The sequence below is a fragment of the Monopterus albus genome, unplaced genomic scaffold (assembly GCF_001952655.1).
Source record: "Monopterus albus unplaced genomic scaffold, M_albus_1.0 scaffold69.1, whole genome shotgun sequence".
Classification (NCBI taxonomy): Eukaryota; Metazoa; Chordata; class Actinopteri; order Synbranchiformes; family Synbranchidae; genus Monopterus; species Monopterus albus.
The window spans coordinates 1,762,742-1,781,890 of record NW_018127949.1 but is presented as its reverse complement, the minus strand read 5'-3'; the positions used below and the strand labels follow the sequence as shown (position 1 = coordinate 1,781,890).

At 42.0% G+C, this 19,149-nt stretch overlaps 1 protein-coding gene across 1 annotated transcript; it reads left to right on the top strand.

Moving 5' to 3' along the window:
• Positions 1 to 1,917: 1,917 nt before the first annotated feature.
• On the top strand, positions 1,918 to 15,065 carry med1 (mediator complex subunit 1). The gene is made up of 16 exons (XM_020605258.1): positions 1,918 to 2,284; positions 4,261 to 4,367; positions 5,364 to 5,442; positions 5,720 to 5,774; positions 6,067 to 6,199; positions 6,387 to 6,415; positions 6,575 to 6,646; positions 6,833 to 6,907; positions 8,199 to 8,362; positions 8,506 to 8,617; positions 8,839 to 8,963; positions 9,077 to 9,204; positions 9,925 to 10,126; positions 10,250 to 10,345; positions 10,475 to 10,580; positions 10,670 to 15,065. The coding sequence occupies exons 1-16, from the start codon at positions 2,164 to 2,166 to the stop codon at positions 14,463 to 14,465; spliced, it is 5,400 nt and encodes a 1,799-aa protein (XP_020460914.1). The 5' UTR covers positions 1,918 to 2,163; the 3' UTR covers positions 14,466 to 15,065.
• The last annotated feature ends 4,084 nt before the right edge of the window (positions 15,066 to 19,149 follow it).

The window sequence follows — 19,149 nt, the reverse complement described above, 5'->3', positions numbered from 1 at the left end:
AGTCAGAGGTTTTGTGAATTTAGTTTGAGTATTTGGATTTGTGTTTAAGGTTTTGAGAAAATGAGTGGTGGTTTCAAGAAATGTGTTTTAGCAATTCAGAAAAACTGTAATAAAACTGCTTGTGAGCCAACCACAAACCCATACAGCAAATCTGTTGTTTGCATTGTCTGGTTAATTTGTTTCATAGCCTTGAACTGTGAAGGAGGCATGCTTACTTCAAACCGGTTAACTTTACTCACAGCAGGTAAAATGTGAGTTCACCTAGAGAGATGGTGAAGAAAGCAGGGTAATCAACTTCAAAGCACTCGGTAAGGTTGCCAAGCTGTTCACACATCTCCATTCACCATGTTAAAACTGGAAAAAGGCAGAAGAGAAACCAAATACAAGTGTTTATGGAGATGTTAGTTAATCATCTCTTTCAGCACCGTAACATTTCGAAAACATAAAGAAAGTAGGCAAAAAAAGTTTGTAATATTTATTTTGTCCATGTTAGGTACTGTGTATGCAGATGTGTATCTATATTACAAATTACACAGTGCTGACTGTCTTTGTCTACAGGTGTATGTATGTACAGTATGTAATTATGCACTGTATATATGTTCAGTTACATGCATAGAATTTTTTCTTATTACAAAACATGTACAAGGAAGCTCAGAGGATTTGCATTGCGAATTAACTATATGTAATGCTTAGCACAAGTATAAGCTGCAAAATTCAATGAATAAATTGGTCGGAATTTCTGACATGAAGAAGTCTTTAGTCTATAGGTCTGGAAATGTGACACTTCCTAAACTGTTTTTAATGAAAGGCTGTAGCATTTTCAGTCCATAGCTGCAATAATATTAGCATTTCTATATCATGATGTTAACAACATGCAGTGACACATCTTTCAGCAGGGGCTGGACTTTCCTTCCTTTCATGTCTGCCATTCGGACATGGCACTGATACACCCACCAGGAGGATTAGGGAAGGTTTAGCAACTGTGCCAGCCTTACTCCTTTTGCCACCCCTTCCCTCAGCACAGAGGGGGTCCCACTTGGCATGGCAAGGTGAACTAGCCTCTGATTGATGGGCATGGTTTCAGCCTGCTACTGTGCTCCCTAAGGCCTGTGCCTCCCTTTCCTTTCTCCTACTGCTGTCTTGGCAGCGGTGCCCACCTCCTCTTCCATGCCAGGCAGCCAGCTAAAGCTCCTGGTGGGCACATCAATTACATAGCGGCACCTCCCCTCTTTTCTCATGTCTGTTTGTGGGTCTGTCTACTTTCTCAGACAATGCCAATCTGGTCCCTCTCCATCTCCACTGCTGTCTATAGCTATCTCCTGTGTGTGTGTGTGTGTGTGTGTGTGTGTGAGTTTGTGGTTGTATGCCCATGTTCACAAATACACTTTTACATATGCACAAATTCACATATTCAGGAACACACTCCTGCTCCCTCTCTTAGGCAGGTCATAATGGTTGGTGGGGAAATCCTCCCCAGAGACCACTCATTGCTGCAGCCTCAGCTGTGCAATAGGCTCAGGTGTGTTTATGTGTGTACATGTGTATGTGGTATCCTGTGCAGGCACATGACTGCTGTTACTGTTTGAAATTTCTTTAAATGCTGCTTAATTGCCCATTGCTTTATGTGACTGCTTTATATGAGGATATAAAGGTATAAATTGTAGTAATGAAGAATCATTGTATTAAAGTACTCTACTGTTTCTGAAGTCAATTAACGTGATTATTTCAACCTTACTTGGGATTTTGGTGCTTAGGTGTCTGGCAAATCGTGAATCATTACTTGCTGCTTACGCCACCTGGAGTTTCCAACAGACTACTGTCTTTTATAAACAGTCGGGATTTGTGTTTTGATTTTAAGGGAATATCGATACAAATGCACGTTTCTCCTTAAATTATGTTAATACAAAATTAGAAATATTTGTGAGAACGTGCACAGACAGCAAATCAAACTTGGTTTAGCATATTTTAAGTGTGTCAGTCTAAAATCGGTTACATATTTTTCTGCAGTTAGATGAAGTCAGATATGCGTAAAATGGACTAAAATGTGAAGTGGAAACATCAACAACGACATAGTGCGTTCGTTACGCTTTTTGGCTCAGACAGTGCGGAACCACGGATGGGGAAGCGTGGAGACTGAAGCGGGGAGCCGGGAGTGGGGGGACAATGGCGTCGGGGCCTGGTGTTTCTATGCATAGCAGTAGTCCTGCGAGAGAGCTTTCTCTCTCAGCTCAGCAAGGAGGGAGTCAGACGCATGGAGATCGGGTCAGACCCGAAGACGTAACAGGTAAGAAGATGACCCCTACATTACTTTTGTTTGGCTTACTGTGATTTTTGTTTTTTGCTATTATAGTGTAGCTTGCTGGATAAGTCGACAGGCTAAGTGCGGCTAACAGCTAACCTTTACCATTTAGCCGACTATGTAACGTCAACGATTGCTTTTTAGGTATGTTTTGACATGTTAATTGAGCGAATTTATATCTATTATGTGGGTGATTTTAAAACCCCAAAACGCAAGTTTATGGCACTGGCAGATAAACTAGCAGGTAGCTCCCTGTTTTGGTGTAGCTAACAGCTAGCTAGCTAGCTAGTTAATAGTTAGCAGCTCGCTAGCATCAAGTTTGTAGAAACATTAGTTAACGTTTAGTAAACACAAATCTCTCTGTAAGTTATATAATGTTACCTCACGATTTTACATTACATTTTTTAGTAGCCTTGAATAATAAATGCATTTTCAGCATAAACTGTAATTTTGTAGCAGTCTTAGTAACTAGCTCATTTTGACGGATTGATGTGTTTGAGCAGTCTAGCATAGTTAGCCTAGCACAGCCTCGAGACGTTCATTCAGAAGATAGCAGGTATGCTGAACATATAAAATGTGAAACGTATGTATGAACAAACAAATTACCAATAATAAATATGCACCAAGGTTTAAAGTGAACAAACTATTTCATGGGAATTCACATTGAAGGCAATAATAAACTCAACACAACTAAATGAGCTGACTAAAATAATAGTATCAAAATATTGTCTCTTATTTATGGAGTCAATACCAAATTAGTGGTTCTTTCCAGGAACTTCTGAAGAAATTATTAGGAAATAATGGACATGTATAATAAAGCACTTGTCCATTTGTTTCAGATGCTAATCATGACAAGTCATTGTGATACTCCTACTAATGGACATTAATGTTACATGTACTATTTGCGGGGTACTCATAAATGGTGTTTTGCCCGTAAACTAGAACTATTTAATGCAAATTATATATACCCATAAATTATATTACTTTGGAAAAATGTGTTGGTTTTTTTTGCTGAATATGATTCTTGCTCTGTTCTACCATATTAACTTATTTTGACCAAATTCTATTTTCATAACATCTGATTTGATTTATTATGTCACAAACACCTGTCAGTATAACACAATGCAGTTCAATAGCACCACAAATCATAGCTTCTAAAAGACAAAATACCATGTTTATATGGTTGAATTAGCTTTACCCAAGTGTACCTGATAAAATCTAATAAAATTGCAAATGAGTACTTTGTCTATGGCTGAATGTATCATAAAAAAGAGCATCCTATTCTTGTGTGTGTGTTGGTTACTTGCTGTATTCTTCTCCATTTTAGTTTCAGTAATGTTCTGTGGGGAAAAAACATCTTAGTGATGAAGAATTGCAGTCAGTGGGTTACAGTTGTGTCCTTACATGGTAATTGTATTCTCTGTTGCGATGTTCATCAGCTATTTGAAAATTGTGAGTGTCAGATGCTTTACATATCATCATCATCATCATCATCAGCATCATCCTTTATTAGCAGACTCAAGGTCCATACAAAAAAGAAAAAGAAAGGATATAAAAGAAGAAAAATAAATAAATAAAAATCATAAAAGACATTTATACCAATGTGCATCCATCTAAAGCAGGTTACACAATCAGACAGAGATGCAAAATGTCACAATCAAACATAGACAGACGAAAGCGAAAGCATTTGCCAAGAATGTTTTCATTAATCAATCATATGTTAAAAACAAAAGTGAAATGAACATGCAGGAAAACCTGCATTTAGCCCAGTATACACCTCATGCCCTGTATTTAATAAAAATTATTTTCTTGGGGGAAGAGATGAGATGAACCAGGAATTTTAATTTAGTTGCATGAATGTGTACTAATTACATTTTTATTTAGACTGTTATTTAATTTATATTGCATGCTTTTTGTGTTTGCTTTGTTTTGCTTTATTTGTTTTTTGTTTTTTTTTGTAGAAGCAGAGAAGCAAAGTCGCATGGCTGCTCTGCTGGAGAGGCTTCATGCCAAACACAGTGCTTCACGGCCATGGCAGGAGACCTGCAAGGTTGTGCGTCAAGCCATGGTGAGACTTCGTTGTCTGAGAGAAAATAATCTGTTTGAATTTTTAAGGCAGAACTTGAAATCTGACTGGGTGCAAGATTGAAGCTTGCCTGAATATGTGGAACCCATTGATATGGGCCTGGTGACGAGGTGTCACCCCTCATTGTGCTTTGAGAAACTAGACAGGCTGGATGCCCCTCAGATGCAATGGTCAGACCTGAACTGACAAGGCAAATTTTAACAAACAGCAATAGGACAGGAACAAGTTCCTAAAGGTAGCTTGTGTCTTGTATTCTTTCATCACAACAAGACAACAATCAATACTTGATTTAAAAAAAAAAGTTGACACATTCTCACTTGAATATTAATGAGTCGTTATCGCTCTTGTGAAAGTTCAGTCAGATTGAATAGCACAAGGCAAAAGCTACAGGACGTACAGTATACATGATGGGTCAAATGCAGGTGACCCCTTCATTAATGGGGAACATGGCAGCAGGTCCTACTGGGAGGTCACAAATCTGAAAGACAAGGATAAAGGATTTTCTTCATTCCATGGCAGTACTTTCCTCACACTCAAAATTAGTTCAGTTCTGTACCTTCTTAGATGAGCCAGTTACATTTGAACTAGCGATTTTTGAAGACCTTGAAAAGTGCCATGAACATGCATATCAAACATATAATGTATAGTGACCCAGCAGTACCAGCTTTGCATCCTGAAACAGTGTATTTGGCAGACCCTCATCAGATCATTTTAAAGTACCCACTAGATAAACTCATTACCAATGTGTTTAATGTGCATTCACAGTAATTAATCACTTAATTGCACAAAAGAGTTTTTACTTTAACTTCCCATCTGGGCCGGTGAAACTGTAGTATAACCATTTAAATGTCTGACCTATTGTGCTAAATATGCAAGCACAAAAAAAAAAAAAAAAACTGAATATAAAATCCTGTTGATTAAGCTCTTTTTTTTCAATTGTTGTCTTATTTATCTGTTTTCCCTTGCACTGTGTCCCAGGAGAAACGCGGTGCGATGAATACAGCAGGTCACCATCTCCTGCTCACCTGCCTGGAGACCCTGCAGAGAGCACTTAAAGGTGAGGCTGGCACCTTGCAAGACCGAGACAAGGGAGAGCAGGGCAAATGTTTACATTACAGTGGGTTATTTTCCACAGTTACACAGGGAGAAACTGTATTTAGACTGAAAGAAAAAAATGCTACCAACATGCTTTTTTATGGAAAACAGATTTATTTATTTATTTATTTTTATGAAGTTATGGAGTTATAAAGTTTTGCCTCCATTAATTGAACGCACCATGCCTCAGTTGATCATTATGTGATTTTAAAAATGTTCTGTTCTGCCTTCTTTTCCAGTCTCATCACTGCCCTCCATGACAGATCGTTTAGAATCCATTGCTCGACAAAACATGTGAGTTTGTTTCCTTCTGCTCATGTTTTCTCATCTTGGGTTTCTCCCAGCAGTGACTGAATCACAAGGTTTCCATGAATACAAGATATAGAGGAGAACAGAAAATGAAAAATGTTCAGTTTGATGATGAGAATGAGGACCATAAATGGCTGAGTGGTTTACCCATAAATCATTGTGGGTTGTAATTATCCACTGTGAATTTGGTCACTGCACGCTCAAGGACAATGAATGTGCTTTCTCTTTTTCTGTCATTTTGTGTTTAATTTTTTTTTGTTTTGTTTTGTCTGTGCAGGCTGGGCTCTCACCTCAGCCCATCAGGGACAGAGTGCTACATCACATCAGACGCATTTTATGTGGAGGTGCAGCTGGACACCAGTGGCGAGCTAGTGGATGTCAAAGTGGCACATCAGGGAGAAAACCCTACGGTTAGTTTGTTCTTACTTCCGCATGTGTTTGTAAAGCTATGGTTAGCCATTTTTAATAATGAATTCTGTACCTGTGTACTGCAATTTAATAATTTTATCAAGTGGTTCTCCAAGAAAAGTAGAGTAGCTTTCATTCACCTTAGTGAAGGCTTCAAAAGTTGATTATATAACCCTTTGTTGGTAACAGAGCTGTCCTGAGCTGATTCAGCATCTAAGGTGAGTAGAAACCACACACTTCACTGTACACTCCCATATGATAAACAGCAAAACTATAGCATTTCTTGTGTTTGTGGAATGATGCTAGAAGCATCTGCAAGAAATAGTTATATTTGTTTGAAAGCTATTAAAGCCAGCTCTTCTCCTGCTTCTGATCAGGGAGAAGAACTTTGAAGAGTTTTCCAAACATCTAAAGGGACTGGTTGACTTGTACAAGCTTTCTGTGGACAAGTAAGTGGACTTGTAGCATGTCTATTTGAAGCCAGCCAGGCAGTTTTGGAGCTGTGAAAAAAGTGAATCCCAGAACTCCCAGTTCAAGACAGTTATCTTATATGACACAGATGGCCCATGTCACATTGATGATTATTATTGTTTTTGTCTCATATCTAAATATCTTACTTAATTTCTTTGTTCCAGCAAACTGAAAACCAAGATGTATATAGCACTGCAGTCTTTGGAGCTTGATCTCACCAAGATGATGCATATGTTTAGGTAAGTTTAAATGGTAAATGGACTTGTATTTATATAGCGCATTTTTCACAGTGTGTTGCACTGGCCAAAGCGCTTTACAGGAGATCAAACACCATTCACCAATTCACACACACACACATTCACACACCGATGACGACAAGGCTGCCACACAACGGCGCTAGTCAAGCCACCGGGAGCAATTCGGGGTTCAGTGTCTTGCTCAGGGACACTCACACTGCAGGTCTTAATACTCAGATTGGCTTTTTTGCCGAAATCCGATTTTTTTGGGCTGTTGTTCACACTGTCATTTAAATGTGACTGCCATCTGTCTCATGTGTGAACGGTATACGGCCCTGAAGTGACCAGCATGCGCAGAAGAGGACGTGACGTCAGACGCAGCGTACTGTATTTGCAGAAATAAAAATGGATGTGGCTGCGTAGCGATGTACCAGTTAATGTGCAATCGAAATAAAGAAATAATAATAAGAAGAATATCAAGAAGAAGGAGAGCACAAATATTGCTTATGGCCTTTTGTGGAGCAGTGGCTGCTACCTCTGTACAGAGGAATGTGTGGGTGCGGAGTCGGAGCCAGGACTGGTGGGATTCCGTGAGGGGCTTCACGGACACAGAATTCATTAATACTTTCCGAGTGAGAAGGGAAACGTTATCACCACCTGAATCACCGTTGTCTGCCATTTTTTTATTACCCCTCGCCTCCTCCAGTGCAGAATTGTGACATCTGTCGCATTTCAATGACATAAAAAGCGCATGAAATGCGACCTGGCCGTTCAGACTGAAGTCGCATTGCAAAACATCGGATACGTATCCGATTTAGGACCACATATGAAAGTGGCCTGGGTCGGATTTGTGCTGTTCACACTGTCATAAGGAAATCGGGTATGGGTCGCATTTGTGCAAAAAGATCGGATTTGAGTCACTTCAGCCTGCAGTGTGAACGTGGTCTTAGGCATGTGGGGAGACCAGGAGTCGAACCACCAACTTGCTGGTCAGAAGACGACTTGGCCTACCTCGTGAGCCATAGCCACCCCCATATAAGATCTCATTTTGTTACATTGTATGCTATCATGCCAGGAAATGCTACAAGCTAATGAAGAATTCAGTAAATTTCAAAGGATTTTAGAAATGACAAAGTCCTCAAGATTCATGTGGTTTTTAGAGAGTGTGGTAACAGACTGTGACCTGTGCAATTAATGTGACTTACTATAAATTGACTTAACTGGTAGTAATAATAGGAGTAAAAGTCTAATTTCAGCTTTTTTGTAGTGCATTCATTTTTGACTTGTTTTCTAGGTTAGCAACCAGTGCTAATACAGTGGAGACTATTCTTCATGGTAGTGTGGGACTGCTGACAGCCAGGAGCGGTGGCCATCTTGTTACTCTTCAGTGTTACGTGTCCCCTTATGACATATTTGAGGAGGGAACAGGCACACAGCTCAACTTAACAGACAACAATGGTAAGTGCGTGTAGCATGTAGACAATAGGTGTCTATATAAAAGATGAGGAACACAATGTACGCCAGCTACAAGCCATATAATTTGCTGATTGTAATTATACTCTGTCACTTGTCTCTATGCACACTTGGATCAATTTTTGCAGTGCCACACTCTCTTGGTGTCAGTGTGTCTGTGACAATTGAGGGTACCTCCGCCATTTACAAGCTCCCAATTGCTCCACTCATCACTGGATCCCACCCAGTGGACAACAAGGGGTAAGACAATACCTCTGTTTTTCAGGGAATGTATAAAATCCCAAAATGAACAACCTTTATATATTTGTAAAAGCTGCCAGTGTGCAGACAAAAATTAAACATGCATAAATATATCACTCGGACATAATAATGTGATTGTGTGGGGGTTATTTTAGTGGTCCAATGCAGAGCTAGGAAAGAGCAGAGCAACAGCTGATTATTTTATTTTTGATGTATTTTAGAACACCTTCCTTTTCCACTGTGACCAACTCCAACTGTGTGGACCTGCCAGCTTGTTTTTTCCTCAAGATGAATCATCCCATGCCTTTCTCTCTGTCCTTTATTCAGAGGATGGTTAATGCTACTTGTAAGTTTACCTAATGAACACTATTTTAGGTCATACATATGTACTGAAAGGGCAATGGTGTGATTTATTTTTTCCAAAAAACTGGACATCAACCTCTCTCCATGTTTTCCTAGCAATCCCAGTGTTTGAGACATCTCCCAGCCTTTCACCTCTTTACCAGTTAATCGTCCAGAGCCAGCTCCAGCGCCTAGAGGAGGGCAGCTCCACACCGCCACCCTCACACAACATGCACTTTTATTCTGTGAGCACACACAGTACAGCTATGCACGTCTTTAATATTAATATGTTTTTTTTAGTTAAGAAGGTATACAGTTAGTATGTAAAGTTTTCAGTCCCTTTCAAGTTTTCCAATGTACCCTACCACTCACCCAGTGTCAGCTGGGGATGGCTTTATCATTGTGGAGTATCGTGTGTAGATTGATGAGGAAAAAATTTAACTGAATTGATTTTAAGATGAGCTGAAAAAAACAAAGACGCTTCACCTCTCATCCAAGAGAGAGACTGAGTCGTTAAGGGACATTGTTGGCCATCAAAGGACTGAAACACCACCGAGGGGGATAAATATCTCCGGCTCAACACCAGTCAGTCAGAACTGATGAAGCCTCTTGGATGAGAGGTGAAATGTCTTCGACCTAGAAATCTAGTCCAGTTGATTTATTCTAAGTTTTTTTTTTTTCAGCTTACTATGACCTGGATGACTGAGAATCTGCACAGAGATTTTAAGATGAGTTTGAAACATAAAAATATGTGGAAAACTTGAAAGGGTCAGAATACTTTCCATACCAACTGTATTAATAACCATAATATGTTAAAAATCCTTTTCTTCTTACGTTTTCTATTAATTTTTTTTATACATGTAGATTGTATTTTATGGCTATATATGCACAGCCAACACAAACACCAGTTTTCAAATTGTTAATCATGTTTGTGTAAGAAAATTGCTGTCTTTGTTCTTACACAGGTGTTACCAGATCAACAGCACTGTTACTTCCTGAATGGTGATGCCCCAGTGCAAGACGGCCGTTCTCTTCAAGGAGCACTGGTTTCTAAGATCCCCTTCCGCCACCCAGCACAAGTGCCACTCCTGTTGGATATCATCCGCTACCAGGCAGCTTATAACACCTTGATTGGCAGCTGTGTGAAACGAACTGCCATCAAAGAAGGTGAGTATCTGGCTTCTGTTTTGCTGTATTTTGTCAATAAGCTATATGTGCATGTTGTTTTTTGTGTTTGATGTATGAAATTAAATTTCATGAGTATAGCACCTTTGCTGATGTTCTCCTCAGACAGTGCAGGCCTGCTGCAGTTTGAAGTATGCCCTCTTACCGACTCCAGTTTCAGTGTCTCTTTTCAGCACCCAGTCAATGAGTCATTAGTCTGTGGTAAGCCCTAACCTTTATAAAATCTCAGTAATTCATCCTATGTGTTATATTACTTTTCAGTGATATGTTAGTGAGTAAATTGTAGAATCTGTGGCAGCTTGTTGCTAAACTGAGTTCTTTTCTCTCTAGTGGTGATGGAGGTGATTGACTCGAGACAGGTATCCTGCAAGCTATATAAGGGATTGTCAGATGCTTTGATCTGCACTGATGAGTTTATCACAAAGGTGGTGCAGAGGTGAGGTTATTTCCTCCTGAATGCATAAATGTGGACATCATGTTTTCCAGTAGTGATGTAAGTAATTGTTTCCCTCCTGCTTCCCTTAGATGCATGTCCATTCCTGTAACCATGCGAGCCATTCGGAGGAAAGCGGAGACAATCCAGGCAGACACTCCAGCCCTCTCACTGATAGCACAGACAGTGGAGATCATGGTGAAGAATAACCTGCCTCCTTCTGGTAGTCCCACCTACAACATGGCAGGAGGCGATGGAACTAACCCCATGGGACTGCCTGGTCTCACAGGGGGCAACACACCAACTGGGGCAGGACCTGCTGGGGGACCCAGTTTTACAGGTCCAATTACTTCTCTGTTTGGGATATCCCGAACAGAGAGACAGGCCCAAGGAGGAGAGTGCCTAACACAAGGAGGGGTGGCTGGCCAGCAACAGTTGCAGCAACAACAGCAAGGTCAAGGCCATTCTGACGACTACAGCAAAGTGACCCAAAATCCCATACTAACAAGTCTGTTACAGATAACTGGAAGTGTGGGTTCGAGTCCCAGCTCCCAGAATGCACCACCGCCCCACCAAACACCACCGCCAACATCCTCCCCTGCCAGCAATACCAAGAATCATCCTATGTTGATGAACTTGTTGAAAGATAACCCCACACAAGATTTTGCTGCATTGTATGGTTCGAGTCCATTAGACAGACAGAATTCTTCATCTGGCTCCCCACGGACTGAAGGCGTGGGTGGAACCTGCCCTGGAGGTAGCACAAAGGGGAAGAAGAAGCGCCCACGAACGACAGAAAAGGGTGGCATGTTGCCTGGAACTGCGGGTGGTGGTTTAGGCATGAAATCACAAGTCTCTTCCATGCCACAGCATCACCAGCACCATCAAGTCACACATGAAGATGATTTCCACCGTGAGTTGCTTTCTATGGATGTGGATGCTTCTCAGAATTCTATCTTTGATGTTAACCTAACTGGTGATGGCCTAGACACGCCCCATAGCATCACTCCAGCACCAAGCCAATGTGAAACACCACCTTCTGGTCCCAGCATGCCTTATTCACAGTCTCATGTCCAGTCTCAGCAACAGCAACCACCAGGCACTGTGCCACCGCGTATGGTCCGCCTCTCCAGCTCTGATAGCATTGGGCCTGATATCACAGAAATCTTATCAGATTTGCCAGAGCAGACAGGAAAAGGCAGTAGTGGCGGCCATGGGCAGCACCCCATGGGCAGTGGTGGGGAGGATGGAGGCCTCCTAGGTACTCCCATCCGTGATTCTTCCAGTTCAGGTCAGGGCAGCGCAGTATTTGACTCAGCAGACATTTTCAATACCAACAGCAATGAGAATCCTTTCACAGATGCTGCTGATCTTATTGCTGAGGCAACTGCTGCTACACCCACCAGCGATTCCTCTTCCACAAACTTCTTTCCTGATGCTGCAGACTTCAACCCTGACCTCCTGACCTCAAGCCATGGCTTCTCCCAGAATTATTTTGATGACAGCTCTCCCAGTGCTGATGGAGACATGGACCTGGTCAAGGGTTTTGTGGGAGGCAGCCAGCAGAATACTCCATCAGGAACACCACAGAATCCCACTCCACATGGGCAGAACACCCCAGAGCCCTCACTGAAGGACCCTTTTGATATGGGAATAGTTTTCACTGGCAGCGGAGGTGGCAAACCGCTTCTGGGGCAAGCTCCTGATTTGGGGGAGACGCATGGTGGAGGGTCCCAGAGCCCTCTTATGATGGGGCTCGGAGCAACATGTGGTGACTTTAAAAGTGCAGAACCTAAAGTGAAACAGCAACAGGGACTCATACGGGCAAAGGATGAGAACGGGGGCAGTGGAGGGAGCAGCTCTGGGGTGGGAATGGGGAGCAGCTCAACAGACGGCAAACAAGTTAAACGTAGCAGGACCCCATCCAGTGAGGGAAAGTCTAAAGATAAGCCTCCCAAGCGCAAAAAGGTGGACCCTGATGGGAAGTCCCCCTCTCACAGCTCAGGGGGACGACCATACACTCCCCCTAGTGGTGGCTCAGGCTCTGGGGGAAGCATAAGTGGAGGAGGTTCCAAGTCTCCTGGTAGTTCAGGACGCTCGCAAACTCCTCCTGGTGGTGCCACACCTCCGATTCCCAAAATTACAATTCAGATCCCAAAAGGGACCATAACAGGGGGAAAAACTACATCCCATAGTGGATACACCTCCAGCAGCTCAGCCACAAGTAATACAGGAGGAACAGGGGGAACCAGCAGCAGCAAAAGCCATCATTCTCACTCTTCTTCCTCTGGGAAGATCAAGTCTAAGGAAGGCTCAGTGACACAAGGCAATAGCTCCAAGCCAGGGAGTGCAGGAGTAGGTGGTGGAGGTGGGCCATCCCAGTCTAAAGGGTCCTCCCAAGGAATGGGTGTTGGCAAGCCAGGATCCTCCCCTATCACCAAACATGGGCTGTCTGGACCTGGAGGCCCTGGAGGTGGAATTGGAAGTGGAAATAAAATTAAGCCTCAGGGGGGCAAGCCTCCTGGGTCTCTTATGAATCCCAACATGAAGCCCAACATCTCCCCTTCTCACTCCCGTTCCAGTACCTCAGGTGACAAATTATCCTCCCCTATGAAAATGCAGCAGTCCCAGGTTCCTGGAACACCTCCTTCATCCAAGGCTAAATCACCAATGGGCTCAGGAGGCAGCAGTTCTGGAGGGTCTAAGTCATCTTCTGGTGGAGGCATGAGCTCCCAGAAGCCAATGGGTGGGAGTTCTTCCTCTGGCTCCACATCATCCACATCATCCTCCAGCTCCTCCTCTGCTTCAGTGACCCTCTCTGGAAGCTCCCAACCTCAGTATGGGAGTAGTGGTGGTGGAGGAGGAGGAGGAGGGGGAAGTAGTGGGGGGGCAGGTCAGAATAACGCAAATAATCCTAATGCCAAAGGGAAGTCTCCCAGCCGAAACAAGAAACCATCTCTCACGGCAGTCATAGATAAACTGAAGAGTGTAGGTGGAGGAGGAGTAGGGGAGGATGGGTGTGAGGTAGGGCCACCGGCAGGGGGAGCTTGTTCCACATCCACTCCTGGTGTCGGTGCTGGAAATGTTCCCAGCAGTGGCCCATCAAACATGGGTCCTTCCAAACATGTGCCATCCCAGAGTGGGGAGTACAAGCGGGAGAAGTCAGATAAAGAGGCAAAAACAAAACCGCCAGGGACGAGTGGGGATAAAAAACTAATGGACCCAAAAACAGGAGGGGTGGGCACGACTGGTCTGGCTAAAATTATCATTAGCAAGCCTGATGGTGGTTCACCAAGCATAAAGGCTAAAGTGACCCTTCAGAAAGCAGGGGAAGGATGTAGTGACTCCATGCGTCCCCAAATTTCAAGCCACAAAGCTTCTCCCCTCTTCAGTGGTTCTACTCCCAAGCACGACCGCTCCTCCCCAAGCCACAGCAGATCACCAGGATACACTCCACTCAACCACGACAGCGAGAGCGAGTCAGGCAGCAGCTCAGTGGCTGAAAAATCCCACCAGAACAGCCCCAGCTCGGATGATGACCAGACGATACGTCCCCTTCCCCCCCAGGACTACATGAGTTCCATCCCCCTCAGCTCAGGGGAGAAGCACAAGAAACACAAGAAGGAGAAAAAGAAGCAGAAAGAGAGGGAACGGGAGAGGGACAGAGACAGAGAGCGGGACCGGGACAAAGAGAAGAAAAAGTCATCGATGACGATGGGGCTGTCCTCGCATCCACTAAAAGCAGATAGTTGGTCCAGGTCACCCATTTCAGCTTCAGATTCTTCGTTGTCCATGCTGGGTTCAGAGCGTCCATCCCGGCCCAGTCCAATGTATATGAGAAATGAAGATGATGACCTCATGGACTCAGCCCTCACTGGCAACCTCTAATTTTCTTTAGAGAGTTGCTTTGTGTTGTCACCATTTTAACACATGCCTTTAAACAAAAAAATTAAACTCTTATTTATTTAACTCATGCCACAAGTTGGAAGTGGATATAAGACTTGCGGCTCTGAATGATCATTTTCCTGCAAAAGATGTATTTTTATGTCTTATTTAAACTATTGCAACGCTGTCATCGTCATCCACATCCACCTCAGAAGCAGCTTCCCTAGGGAAGTGGTTTTAAACAGTATATTTTTGTAAAAACTGGCATTACTTTCCTGAATGTCAGAAGGTCTTTATTGTCACTAAGTAGTTATTACATGTTTTGCTCTCATTTACTACATATACCACTGTTCCTACGTCGTTGTTAAAAACATTACTGTTTATTGTCAAAAAAAGTATGTTTGTTAAAAGCAAGTATTCTAAAGCAAGAAAGGTACAGTGTTCAGTTGCCTTGTTTTTCAGATACAATTGGGAATTTTTAGATTTTGATACATTTTACTTTAATTTGTAAATTAGTGTAGACAGAAAAGACTGCAGCACACATGCTGGTAATTTTTTTAACTGTAGAAATGTTGGAAGCTCAAAATAAACATTGCATTAAAATAAACATTGCATTTATGGAAAAATTTCACCATCACAGTTTTGTATTTAAAAAAAAAAAACTTTATTGATGTTTATTTCAGGCAACAAAGTGCAAGCATACACTCCTGTAGTAACACATTTATTTAGCCACAGTAACAAAACTAATAATCTATAAATGATACATTTAATCATTTTAATTTATTTTTGATCGTCTGGCTTTCAGCTGAATGTAGTTGTCAAACAGCAGCTCCGCTGCACTAGATGGCAGTAGTGTATCAATGTTCAGTTACTGTTAGCAAGATTACACGGTGCCTTGCACTGAGTTACACACTCCCACAGGTAATGCTTGGTGGTTGGGCATTTCACACCTTTATTCATAGGTGTGACAGAATATTTGTGAAATCATGATGAAACCACAAGGACAGAACAGGATTTAAAAAGCCAACAGGCAAATTCATAAATCGGCCATAACATTATAACCACCGACAGGTGAAGTAAATGACACTGACTATCTGTTACAATGGCACCTGTCAGTGTGTGGGGTATATTAGGCAGTAAGTGAGCATTCAGTCCTCGAAGTTGATGTGTTAGAAGCAGGAAAAGGGGGCAGATGTAAGCATCTGAGTGACTTAGACAAGGGCCAAACTATCTGGGTCAGAGCATCTCCCAGTCTGCAGTGGTTAGTACCTACCGACAGTATTTAAGTAAGGACAAACTGAACTGGTGACAGGGTCATGGGTGGCCAAGGCTCACTGATGACAAGGTTTATTTACAGTAGATTAAACTTTTAAATTTCACTCATAGTTTACAAAAGAGTGTTTTATTTGAATCTTTGTTAAAATTGGTGAAAATGAGAAATACATTGGTCTCTATGAAGAGAAACAATCAGCAGCTGTAGTGGTGATATTACACTTAGAGCGGGGAGGCTGGTGAATATGTCTAAAAAATTGTTTCTAACTTGTTCTTAGGACCACAGTTCATTCCTTTTACCTATGTTCTTCACTCAATGGTCAACACATTTGTGTTCTTTCAGACTATGGAAGCAAATGGATTCACAGAAAATGCACAGCGAGCTGCAGAGTGACACAAGTGCCAACCAGATGCCACGTTGACTCCTGTGTACACAGTATTAGGCAGGTGGTCATAATGTTATGGCTGATCAGTGTATATGCCTGATAGAAGATTAGACTTTACTTTTTGATAAAGCTTATAGTTGGGGCATGGCTCAGGGTTAGTTATGCCACTACAGGCCTAAGCTGCTGGGGGCCCCCAATGTTGCGCTGAGCCCCCCCACCACCCCACCCCACCTCACCTCACCTAACCTCTCTTCTTTTTCCATGCATCTGTATACCAGCATTATGTCATTCACTGTCTCCTCTCTCCTGTAGTGTGTCCTCTCTCTCTCTGTACATTTCTCTCTATGCACTCAACCCAACAGGTCGAGGCAGAAGGCCGCCCACCAGGAGCCAAGGTCTGTCGGAGATTTCTTCCGTTAAAGGGAGACTTTCCTCCTCACCACCAAGTGCTTGCTCAAGGGAGATTTCTTGGGTTTTTCCTCTATAGTAGTAATAATAATAGTAAGGTCCTGAGATGACCTTTGTTGTGATTTGGTACTATACAAATAAAATTGAATAGAAAAAAAGACATTCTAACATAACCGTAACGTCCAAGTAATAATACATTAAACCAAATGCGGCTCCAATGCTTCCAGTCAGTTGACCTTCTGACCCCCATCACCTCACTTTTCTCCAGCTCTGCTGGCTGGGCTGATAAACTGCTTAGCTAACACAAATGAATGGAGTCTCTTAATGATTTAAAAAAAAATCTATTGCTATGGAGTCAGTGTCTCAGATGAAACTCTGTTCAAATGGCACAAGAGAATCAGCAGGTGCACTGTAATAGGCAGCAGCTTGGCTGGGTTAGTTGCTTAGTGATTGATTGGCTTCCCATTCCTGTCGGTGACCCAAAGGGCCCAGCTCAGGACCCCTGATGGAGGTAATCTAACTCTTGGTACTGTGCGGTCATATGAATAAGTAATGGCACTCTTGGCAGTTTCTCGGTTTTCTGCATAGGTTGGTCATGAAATGTGATCTGATCTTCACCAAAATCACAAATATCAACAAACATCTATAAGTTGATAAAACACAAACAGCCATGATTGTTCCTGTTTTTACTGAACACACCCATTAAACATAGAAAGTTTTGGTGGAAACAGTAATGGCAACAGTGTTTTGATAGCTGGTTGAACCACCTTTGTGAAAGGTATAATTTGACTGGAATTAAGATAAAGACTGTGAGTGCATGTTACAGTCCTATCACTTTCCAATCATTAAGTTTTTGGGACCTACAAATTTGTCACATTTCACATATGTGCAACACAAGGAAAAGGCAGATACCGAGTTGAGTTCTGCGAGTTTCCATCATAAGGAAGGGCTGCAGTTCATGACTGTTGATGAGCTGTATAGCACAAAAATAACCTCTCGGCTTATCCTGCAGATAAGTAAGCTAGGGGCAGTCATTTTCAAGTTAGTTCCAATCTGTAGCTGCACACAGTCAGCTTTAGGAGGCAACAGAGGGAAGGGGGAAAAGAAGAGGAAGTAGGAATAAAAGCAAAGGATGGAGGGAGGAGAAGTGAGTGGAGATGTATTTTTGGCCTGAGAATGCTACATCCTTAAGTAAGGATATGTACTGTATTAGAGTGAAAGCCACAGGCAAACTGCAGCTTGTGCTCTCTGAAGCACAGCTTACAATGTGGAGGCAGTACAGCATTTTATCAGGAATGTTGCTGTCTGAGCAGACTGAGTTTTAACATTCTCTTGGCTTTATTCAGCAACAATAAAAATGTAACGGTGTCACTGTGCCATTTGTATTTTTGTCTGCAAGGCCACATGCTGTAGCTCAGCATCAATCACAGATTAATAATTGTTCTGAGAAGAAAGAGCAACCACAGATGAATGGATTTCTCATTTACATGTTCCTGGAACTGAGCCATGAAAACTGGGTTTGTTTATTGAGGGTTCATTTATTCCTCAGAGGGAATTTATTGCTTTGTTTAGTTCATCAGTAGTTTGCAATTTCATTTTCATTTTGACATTAAATCATGGTTTTTCTTCATGATCCTACATGCTTTCAGGGAACAGCTGACATAAGTAGCTTTAAAAATGATGTCAGCTAAACTAAAGGAGGTGTAAGTTCTTGGCTCTTGGTGCGTCAACACAAAACATTTCTTTGTAAATTCTGTCCTGTTTGAACATTACATTGTAAGAGTTGTTTAAATGAAAAACATAAGTATGTGACACTTAAAAGAATAGTTGGTAATGTGGTATAGTACATATAACATGTTTAAGAGTTTTTTTCCTTCTACTTTGCATGGTGAGTTTTCAGCACCACGGAGAGTTCCACCCCACTAGCTTATAGGCTATGCATATTGAACTGGGACGTAGAGTAAATGTAATGACTCATTGTATTCATTCTAAACATTTGCTTGTATAATGTGGGATTGTTAACAAATAAAACCCTCTGAAAATATTGAATTTGAAAGTTTATTGTGACAAATACATAAAAAAAATTTGAATGGACTTTTCAGGGCTTTCACCCACATGCTGTGGTATATCTGGTATAGAGTGGATGTTTTGTAATAACATAAGACATATAAGCCATAGGGAAATCCATCGTTGTGTGTTTTACTGGTTTAGTAATTCTTCACTGACTTCTGAGCAAGAGATTCATCTCATTATTAGACCTCTTTCAGGGAAGTCAGAGAGCAGAACCTAAAATAATATTGCATGTCATATCAAGCCACATTCCCTCAGCTGGAGGAATCACATGTTTTTCTCCATTTCATGCTCTATCTCAACCAAAACTATAGTATTGGTGCTAGAGTGGGTCATTTGTTTTGTGTCCTTAACTCGTTTCTCCTCAGTAGGGTTATTTCATTAAAAACAAATGGGATTCTACTGTTTCTATAATTCCTGTGTGGCAGGAGTGCGAGTCAGCAAATGACAGCGCTAACCCCCTTTTGGCACATCAGGTACAACCCCTAATGTCGTTCTGACCACCCTCCCATCCACTCTGTCTGTCCATCTCTCTCTCACACAGAATTGCT

What these genes read in the sequence shown, in the direction of transcription:
- med1 (XM_020605258.1), top strand. Translation starts at nt 2,164, where the DNA reads ATGGCGTCGGGGCCTGGTGTTTCTATGCATAGCAGTAGTCCTGCGAGA. An exon ending in AGGTTGTGCGTCAAGCCATG is followed by an intron (nt 4,368 to 5,363) that starts GTGAGACTTCGT and finishes ACTGTGTCCCAG; the next exon opens with GAGAAACGCGGTGCGATGAA. An exon ending in GAGGATGGTTAATGCTACTT is followed by an intron (nt 8,964 to 9,076) that starts GTAAGTTTACCT and finishes ATGTTTTCCTAG; the next exon opens with CAATCCCAGTGTTTGAGACA.